This window comes from Lygodium microphyllum, chromosome 19 (genome assembly GCF_053477565.2).
Source record: "Lygodium microphyllum isolate KBCC chromosome 19, Lygodium_microphyllum_v1.1.10, whole genome shotgun sequence".
NCBI lineage: Eukaryota > Viridiplantae > Streptophyta > Polypodiopsida > Schizaeales > Lygodiaceae > Lygodium > Lygodium microphyllum.
The window spans coordinates 69,467,320-69,477,873 of NC_141153.1; the positions used below are offsets into that span (position 1 = coordinate 69,467,320).

At 38.9% G+C, this 10,554-nt stretch overlaps 1 protein-coding gene across 1 annotated transcript; it reads left to right on the forward strand.

Moving 5' to 3' along the window:
* Nucleotides 1-6,071: 6,071 nt before the first annotated feature.
* Nucleotides 6,072-10,149, forward strand: LOC148019998 (F-box protein At3g12350-like). Its single transcript, XM_087700242.1, has 2 exons — nucleotides 6,072-7,716; nucleotides 7,809-10,149. Exons 1-2 carry the CDS (start codon nucleotides 6,709-6,711, stop codon nucleotides 8,256-8,258), a joined length of 1,458 nt encoding a protein of 485 aa, XP_087556368.1. The 5' UTR covers nucleotides 6,072-6,708; the 3' UTR covers nucleotides 8,259-10,149.
* Nucleotides 10,150-10,554: the final 405 nt, after the last annotated feature.

The window sequence follows — 10,554 nt, forward strand, 5'->3', positions numbered from 1 at the left end:
GAACAAAAATGTCGCATAAGAGATATAGTGGTAGTACAATATCAGAATGTCTTGATTCGGTTCATAATAATTTGTGTGTCCACAATTTCATTGGGTAGACCATTTCACTTTGTCACTTTGATATATGATGCCACAAGGAAGGTTTGGGCTTATCCTCTTCACAAGAAGAGTGATGCATTGGATGCTTTCAAAAGTTATTGCCATTTGTAGAGAACGAGTCAGTCAAGAAGTTTAAGTGCTTGAGGACTGATAATGGTAGAGAGTACACCTTGCATTTATGAACTTTTTTGCAAGCCTTGGTATCAAGAGAGAGTTGACAAATCTAGAGAACCCTAATCAAAATGATATGGATGAGGAAATGAACATGACTATTCAAGAAAGGGTCTATAATATGCTCTCCAATGTTGGACTCAGTGTTGGATTTTGGGCTAAAGCTGTAAAGGCAACAATGTATTTGGTCAACCAGTATCCTAATAAGCCATTCTATGGCAAGATACCAAAGGAGTTATGGTCTAGCAAGATACCTAATTATGATTACTTGCATGTCTTTGGTTTTGAGGAATTTATGGTCTAGCAAGAGACCTTATTATGATCATCAACATCCCTTTGGCTATGATGCATGTATGCATATACCTAGAGACCACCAGACTAAGCTTGATCCTTATTCTAATAAATGTATATTTCTTAGTTGTGGAGAGTTAGGTGGATTGGGATGCTGCCTATTTAATCCTAAATTAAAAAAGATAGTACACAACCATATGCCATTTTCAATGAGGGGATAAAATACATAAATAGCCCATTGAAATTGTTGAGATTCGTAGAGTAATGTTTCAAGAGGATGGAAAATCAACACATGTATAATGTATGGCCTATCCCACATGATGCAAGGGTTGGACAACAAGCAAATGCTAAGATGGAAGTGCCACACAATAATGGACAACCTCATGTTTTACAGGATAGATAGGTGGGTCATCTAGTGGCTACTATTGAGCAAGTCTGGCATAAGTTTACAAGGGTTTCTAGATGGCTAGATAGATATACACAGTCTCTAGACTATGCTATGATCACGGATTTTAGTGAGCCTTCCTGTTATGGTGATGCTATGACTAGGGATGGCATTCATACATAGCTGAGGTATATGTAGTTTGAGATGGATTATTTGGAAAAGAATGCTACTTAAAAGTTGCCTAAGGGAAAATATACAATGCCATATAAGTGGGTCTACAAGCTTAGGTATCCCCATGTGATGCATTACTTGTGAGATTAGTGGCCAAAGGGTTTAAGTAGGAGAAGAGGATTGACTTTGATGAGATCTTCTCACTAGTAGTCAAGATGACTACCTTTCATATGATCCTTGCTCTAGTTGCTAGAGAGGATATGAAGTTGGTTTATATAGATGTGAAGGTTGCTATCTTTCGTGGGGACTTGCATGAGGATATTTGCATGCAACAACCTAAGAGGTTTATTGTGTGTAAAGTAAGGAACAATCAATGTGTAAGTTGTACAAGAGCTTATATGGTTTAAAACACACACCTAAGGAATGGTGTTATAAGTTCAATGCCTTTATGTGGTTTTAGACTCTTAGGGGTACATTATGAGTGAGACCAATTACTGCCCATACACTAGGAAGGCTAGGTATAGTAGCCTTATGATATCGAGTCTTTATGTGGAGAACATATTGATTGCTAGGAATTCTGCTATGGATGTGGATGATTTAAAGAAAAGGTTGCATGAAACCTTTAACATGAAAGACTTACAAATGTTGGTCACATTCTTGGTTTACACATCATGTGAGATTGAGACAAAAAAATACTATATTTGTCTCAAAAAGAATATGTTGGAAAAGTATTAGAGCATTTCAATATGGATAGGGGAAATATCAATATCCATTACCTCCATTTTTGAAACTTAGCCAATAGGACAACCCCAAGTTAGATGAGCAAAAGATTGAAATGGCGAAGGTTCCTTATGCATCCACAATTGGTATCTTGATGTATGCCATGACCAAACATTGCCCATACAATGAAAGTAATTAGTGAGTATATGGTAGACCATGGCAAGAAGCATTGAGAGGTAGTAAAGAGTATCATGAGTTACTTGAATGGTACTAGATCTATGTGCATATGCTTTGGAAGGAAGGATGCATCTATTCTTGGATACGTAGATGCTAATTTTATAAGGAGTGTAGACTCTAGGAGCTCTATTATAGGTTTTGTCTTCACTTTCATAGGTAGTATAGTCTCTTGATTGTAGCCATATATGGCTTTATCTTCCATTAAGGTAGAGAATATTGTAGCCACTGAGGCATGTAAAGAAGCTAGATGGTTTACTTGTCTAGTGGGAGGCTTAGATATCATAAGAAAGGTGTCTACATTCCATTGTGATAGTCAAAGTGCCATCAATTGGCACAAAACCATGTATTTCATGGCAAGACAAAGCATATTGAGATGAAGTATTTGAGGACAAGCACATTGAGCTTGTCAAGATCCATACAAATGATAACCTAGTAGATCTTCTCATGAAAAGTTTACATTCTAAGTACTTTGCACACTATAGAGTGCTGATGGGTATTGGACAATATCTTCACTTTCTTCTTATACTCCCACAAAGGCACATTGGCCTTTCAGTGGGAGGTTGTTAGGGTAAAGGCCAGTAGTCAAGCTTGCATCCCTTTCATACATACACACTGTACAGTCATATATAAGTGAGAGTAACAAAGAATAAGGGTACCATTCATTTTTTTACCCACATAATTCTCTTGTGTTCTTTGTTCTCTCTCAACCCTTAGGTGATCAAGGTGAAAAGTGGTGGTGACATAAGATAAAATACTTGGTGGTTAGATAATACTTGTTGATATTCTCTCCTTCTTGCATGCCCTATTTTGGGCTCGAATAGCATGTGCACCTAACTAGCATGATCTTTGAGACCTGGGGTAGTTGGGGTTTCTCTATTACTCGTGCTAAGAATCTCAAAACCTTGATCATTAGGCTAAGCAATAGCTTGCAATATTGTTGTGGATGGAGATTTCCATATTCATTTAGGCTTCCCCTCTCATGCAAGTGTTGTCATGGCAAAACTTATGGGATTTTCCTTGAAGGTGGATTGTATTGTGCATTTCTTCGAGTACAATATGGCCAACAATGAGGCATGCATGCTCTTTGTCTCCTTAATCATGACTTGCCAATGATCATGCTTGAGAAGAGATTGCTGAATTAGACATTCACACACTTTTTGAGAGCAACTTGCCTTTGACAAGGAAGCATAGATGTCATAAGGAGGGCAGGGAGCTACACGTGTCCATCAAGTTACTCACTAAGCTTTTGATGATTCTAGAATATGGTGGCAAAAATATAGAAGTATCTTACTTGCTACTTCACATTGAAACCTTTTTTATTTTTTGTGGAATCTATTGAGTAGCATGCAACGAATGCACTCTTCCAAGGCAAACACCTATTTTTCTAACAATACATCTTCTATCTTAGTCTCTTTCTCAAGAAGGTGTAGACATGGCCACTTTTGGAGGCCATTCTAAGTATCTTCCTATTGCAATCCAATGCCAAGTAGAGCTACATATAGCTCTAGCTCCCCAAAGTTGTGTGCATTAGTAGTTCAACCACTTTAGTTCAATGAGGATAACAATGAGTCAAGGTTGGCTATCACAGTAACATGATGGTGAATGAGTAAAATATGTAGCAGTAGCAATAGTAGCTAAGTTGATGTTGCCCTCACTCAAGCACCAAGCTATTATATTGAGCAAACAAGAGCAACCCTCCCCCCCTTCATTATTCCTTCTTTGCTACCAATAAGAGCAATCATCTTTTGCTTCTTACATCATGCCTTCTTTGTTGTCAAGTAGAGCAATCCTCTTTTTCTCCCTTGATTATGCCTTCTTTGCTTGAATTTTTATATCTTTTTAGGACTCTTAGGATCATTATGAAGGCTTACTAAACAATCCTTTGATTACAGCTCAAATTACATGTTTCTTTAAAATATTATTCACAAGTATCATTTACTTTGAGTTATGCAATTCCTTTTAATAATTGGCACACTATAAAATGAATATGAATTTTGACTATGTATTTATTAAAATTGTATGCATTTCTATTGGTTCTAAGTTGCATCATGCTCTTCTTTTACAACACACATGTGTGCACATGTATGCTGTATATATATATTTGTTGAAAAAACTTGCAACCATAACTACACATGAACATATATACACATCAACACATCTAGACACACACACACAACCAGATCCATACATATGCATGAGATACTATAGCATGCACATGCAAAGGAAAGCGATTGTGCACATATAAATGCAAGCTTTCAAATCATGCAACATATGATTAGTAGGCCTAGTTGGCATTGATGTCAACCAAGCCAACTAGTGTGCGTTGAAAGAGTAGGACATATCTAGTTATGCTTTTAAAAAAATGTTAAATTTCTATGAAACTAGCTAGATTACATAACTCTTTATGACCTTGTATGATTTGTGGTTTGAAAGGAAGTAAGTGCTAATTTTTTTCTTATTAGAATGTAATTGTTATTATATGAACATTGATAAAATAATATTTTGGATGTAGGTTTGGAAAAGTTTGAACTTCTCTCTAAGAGGCAAATGAGGAAAACATTCTCTTTCCTGTCCTTAAGGCGTGTTGCAATGTTACATTATTTAGATCCATTTTATTAAAAAGTTGTATTAGTTAACATTGCCATAAACTAAACTATTATAGCTTTTACCATAGTTTAGAATTTATATTCATAGGTCCCATCTATTAAGGGTTCAAATCCCTCCCTTATGGTTCTTAAGTGAGTGCAAAGTGAGCATGTACTTGCTACTCTTAGCAAAAGCTTCCCATAAAAGGTAGGCCCATCACTATTTTTGGTAAGCCACTTTCTCCCTTCATCATAATCATGGTCATGCAAGAGGAGAACCATTCTTCTACCTCATTTTTATATCCTCCTTCTCAAGATAATACAATGATACACACTTTCTCACAACACAAACACATGCAAAGTGGTAAAATGCATGCATGGGGAAAACTCATAGCCTCTCAAGGCACCCAATGGGTAGTGTTAGGTGGATTCTCTTATGTTTTATAGAGCATGGATATGTGTGTCATTTGTGTGGCATTGATTTTGCTTCTGGTTTGTATTTTAGCTTGCTTCAAAAGCACCTCTTGAAGTTTTATGCGGAAAGCATTTCCTTGTCCCAACAACTGAATTGACCAATCTAGTTTCCATTTTTAACTATTGGAGGCCATAGCTAAGCTATTTATAATGTTTATAAAGCCATTGTTGAAGCACAAGAAATTACAATATTAATTTACTACAAAATGACTTTGAATGACTATGATGAACTTGGTTCTATTTGACTTCTTAATCGCAAAAATGATGGATATCACCTATCAAATACACCAATAAGATAATTAAAACAATCTTGATGTGTATTGTACCTTAGTAAGATATATATGAGTGGATCCAAAAACAATATCTGAGAGAAATTGAATCAATGAGTGTCCCACGAATCATCGTCACTCTTTTTGTTAGCCTTTTGAAATAATGTCCAATTTATCTTAATAAATGATTTACCATATTAGAATATTTGCCTATTGTAGGTTGTAGATAACATGTTCATAATTTAGTCTTGCAATCTATGTAGGAATTATTTAAATAGCGTAATCTTGTAACAAAATCGATAAGATTACCTTAATAGAACACCTCAAAATTCTTCTTCCATTTGTTGTTTTGAGAAAGTTAAGCAATAGGTTGTTGGGTTGACATGTGAAACAATGTTGTGGGTGTTTTAAGTTAAGCTTGTAAGAGTAATTTTTTTTGCCTTGACCAAAGGAGGATGAGATTATGTTTGCTCAATTCGAAGCTAGACCTTCTTATAATCAATGGGTACCACCCGTTCAACAAGATCATGATCTACAGATGTTGAAGTCCTCATTGATGATCCAAAAAAGCACCAATGGGTTTTGTCCATTTGAAAACCATGGATGACTCTGCTGTGACTAGCAAAAGGAAAAGATTTGGTCAATAGATGGTTATGATATAAGATTCATGTTAGAGTATGGATGTAGAGCTACCTGTTACCTTCAAGTCTAAGTATGGCGTTAGGATTGAGTGATAAGTAGTACTGGAGTATGGCCTTAGGATTAAGGTGATGATCAAAGGAGATACTCCACCTATCCACCAAGACTTGTAGGCAAAGCCCTTAGCCTAGTGTGAGTGGTACACATCCTGATTCCTGGTCTTTGGCTACCTAGCCCACGCAGTTTTTGTGGGCAGTTCATTTGCTGGGTTCTTTTTTTCTCCCTGCTAAATTTTGTATTGCTGCGTTTCTATATTGAGAGAGAGAGAGAGAGAGAGAGAGAGGGGGAGAGGTGGGCTTCTTTATCGAAGGGATACAGGTAACAGAGACTGCTCAGAGAGAGAGAGAGAGAGAGAGAGAGAGAGAGAGTCTGGCTTCTTGGTGGAAGGGATACAGAGGCTGCTGCGTTTCTTTCTTTTGGTTTTGGCCTCTGCTGCCGCCACTTCAATTTCAGGTGGTTCAATCAATTCTCTTCCCAGACTCTTGAAGTCTTTCATAACTGCAAGCTGAGGTGGTTGAATCAATTCTCTTCTCATATTGTTGGAGGTTTCATGGCTGCCGTACAATGACCTAGTCAAGCACGTACAGAAGAGAATCATACACAAAGCATGGAGCTGCTGCCGCGGCCCCTGAATTTCGCAGACCTGACAGAGGACATATTGTCCTGCATCCTGTCATTCCTCAGCCCCGCCGACATCTCGGCCTGCGCCTGCATCTGCCGGCGCCTTCGTGAGATCTGCAAAGAAGAACGCAAGGTCTGGCTGCCCATGTGCGAGCGGCGGTGGGGCTCCGTCACACACATCAACAAATGGGGCCTAGGGTGTATATCATACAAGGTGCTCTATGGCACGTTGGCCAGGTGGGAGAACTTGATTGGCTTTTGGCGCGGTGTTGGTAATGGGGGTTGTGGCTCTTTGGTGTTGTTTGATTGGGAGCCTCATTGCATAGTTGGTTACAAGGTTGTTCCTACTTCAGCAGGTGGCTACTCAGTCCATAAGATTCCTTTCTTATGGATGAGCATTTCAGAAGATGGACGAATTTTGTGTATTTTCGATCCTGCTTCCAAGCATTCCCGCAAGGCCAATGAGAAAGAAGCAGTATCTTTGTTAGCCGTGGCTGGGAAGATGAACTCATCTCCAAGCCCGAGAATCAAGGCACACTCTCCTTACATGGATCCTGAGGCCACTATTGGTATTGGCTTAAAGTTAGTTGATGTACATTTCGTTGGGAACCACCATTTGGTGATAGAGGAGATTGTCCAGGCATCTTCCTCATCTGTAAACGAGCTAGCAGAAGCTGCAGCAATTGCAGCTCTTGGGCCTAGTGGTAGTCTCCATGAATCAGGCAAGATAAGTGCCTTCAAAAGCCCGAGTTCAAGTGGCTCAGAAACTGATAGTTGTGTTGGTAGTCCTCCTGGCAGTTTTCAATACGAAATGTACCAGTTTCTGGTTAGCAAAGTGGCAAGCACTGGTGGTGAAAGGGCTGCTCGGAAACAAAAGAGGAGAGATAAGGAACGTGCTTGGAGCCAAGGAAAGTCTCTTTTCGAACCTGAACATTTTGTCAAAGTTGTCCATTCAAGCCCTACCAAAGCCCGACCTCTCCAAGGTCTTTGGAAGGTATAAGCTTCATTTTCTTCATGATTCTTTTGTTACTTGTGGAATTTTTCTACAAGGGTGTCATTTGGTTTCCCTCTGAATGTTATCTCCAGGGATTTTTTGAGATTACAGGACTTGATTTTGTCCTTGTATCATATGATGATCAAGGAGGTATAGTTTGCCGACGGGTTCATGACCTGGCTGGTACATCAAAAAGTGGATCTGTGCTGTGGACTTCCAAGTCATCTGCAAGAGTGGGAACACCTCTTCCACTAGTTGAAGAGGCTTTGTACACTAGTAGGATTCATATTCAGCCTGTCTGTCAAGAGCATAAACAGCATGAAAATTCTGGAAAATCCATTGAGTTACGTGCTGAAGAGGTCATTGGGATGCTTTGTACCTCTTCTTGTGACTTTCAGTCTCTATTGGCTTCAAACAAACGAGAAGGGAGGATTTGGCAATATGCTAGTGGGAATTTCGGTTTTGGTTATCTCCACACGAATTCAATCATTGATTTTAGGGTATTATGTTCAGACGGTTGCTTGCTGGATGCTGTTGATTGAGTTGTAAATTACAGCTCAACAATTATTGAATTTGTTTTGAAATCAGAATAAAACCCTGTTATGCAAGAACTAGTCTCCACCTCTTTCATCTGCTGTGCATTTTACATGATGGCAGCCACAAGTCATAGTGACATGTTGTTAGTTTGCATGCATATATTGACATCATCTGCTTTTGTGTGAGAGTGAGCTGCGTGTGCATGTTTGCTATACATATACACGTGAAGGAGACAGCTGGGCTCAAAAGTACCTCTAGTCGTTGGTATTTTTGTAATGTATGCTGGGGTTATTTGTGCTCTGAGTGGCACTAAGTGCACTTCTGCAAGCTGGTTTACAAGTGATTGGTAGGAATGAATCTCCCTTATTTTACAGAACTGTTATTGTAGCAGTGTTTTACTTTTGGAAGCTTCATAAGTGCTTGTAGATCTGTCTAAAGAGAAAGTTGTTCAATGCCTTGGTGTCAGGGCTGCTGTGAGAGATGTGTTCATGCAAAATATCTTCATGGAAAAGCAAGTGCGCAAAGTTTTACTATGGGAATACCTGACACACTCTGTTGCAGTTGTCTGGTGGGAAGATGGCTTGGATTTATCAATTCAGGTGGCAAGGTGCTGGATGATAATTAAAATAAATGGTTTCTTCCAGCTCAAGCCCAGGAGTTACTCTGCTTACACTGTTCATTGACTTTGTCCGATTGTGCAGAAAAAGAGTCATGTTTTGATACCCTTCTTTGTAGATGCATTTAACGCATAGGATTTATCAGATGACTCTATACAACAGGCACAACAGGACCAGAAACACCAGGGAATACTGCTGTGAAGATTGAATGCATAAATGCGCTTAAATGACTAATGTTTTATGTGGTCTTGTCTATAGTTGCTTAGAGTACAGGGCTGAAGTAAAGCTAGAATAGGTCTGCTGGTAGGCTGTGTGTGATGTTTGAGCAAAGTGTCTGCTCTATAGACAACCTGTTGGTTAAGATCTATGGAATTCACCAGGTGTCAAAAATTTGGGGTTGTATGGAGACCATAACTTCACTGAGTGGTGCGTGTCTTTTTGGGGCAGGGACAGGATAGGCACAAGCATAACACTGCTTATTCCACGGACCACAACAGTGTATACTTTGCTGTGTTTGAAATATGCACCAATTCCAATGTACGTTACAGGGTTAAAATTTAAAAAATAGATCTCTTCAAACGAGTAAAACCAAGTTTTATGTGAGGGTGTAGTGACAGAGGCATTGATATCTTGCTGTTGCTGAAAGCTGACTGCTCTTTCTGGGAGAATTTTGGTAGATCAAGTCATCCAATGCATAATAGTATCTCTTTCAAGTAAATCTTATGGCTCAAAAGACTCTCTAAAGAGGATGATGATGCGAGGATTACTTTGGGATTGTCACCTAGCTTATTGTGTTACCACACACCCCTAAGGAAAATCGACCACTTTAATGGAGACATTCATGATCTTTGAAATGAGGAGAACATTTGGTACAATCCTTATAGCACAATCTCTGAGTGATGACAATCTTATGGGGGCATTAATGACTTTTGAATTGAGGAGACGATTTGGTAGATATATATTATCCTGGAAGACTCCTATGAATGTGCAGGGATGGATAGGAACTACCATGTAAACAATTTCCTGTGAGTGGGATTGGATTGTTGATTTCACACATTGTTGGTGAGAGGAGATGAATCACATGCCATTTATGCATATGGTGACACCCTTACAAGGGTTATTTTTCTGGTCTGTCAGAAGCTAGTGTTCTTGTGTGCTTTTTTCCCCCCCCTTTTTTTGGTGGGGGTGTGGGTTCTCTTGTGCAGGAGCATAGGTCAAGGGTTGTGCTACTGTGTAGAGAACCAGTGCATCGAACTATCGGAATAAATGTTCAGATTGTAATGTGCAAATGACTTTTTGTAGCAGTAGAGCTTGAGGTACGCATAACCCTTGCACAAAACTATTATATTTCGTATGAGACAAAAAGGCCTTTCACAGCATGCCCAAAAGTTTGGGCAATTTCACCTTTTAATTTCTGCCGTGCTGTAGACGATTTGACTGGTAAGAGAAGCAATTTTCTTTGCTTATGATTGAAAAACATAAGAAGTATATGTGCAGTCTGAAAATCTTAGTGGGGTTTCTGAAGGTGAGTTTATAAATGGGTATGAAAAGGATATGGAAGTTCCAAAACACACAAAGAGAAGTTTGGAAGCACATTCCCATGATGTTAATTAATGGTTATGCTAGGGTGACCAGTGTAATGTTTGACAAGTGTGTGGTAGCAATGGGAGGAAGGAACTAAAAT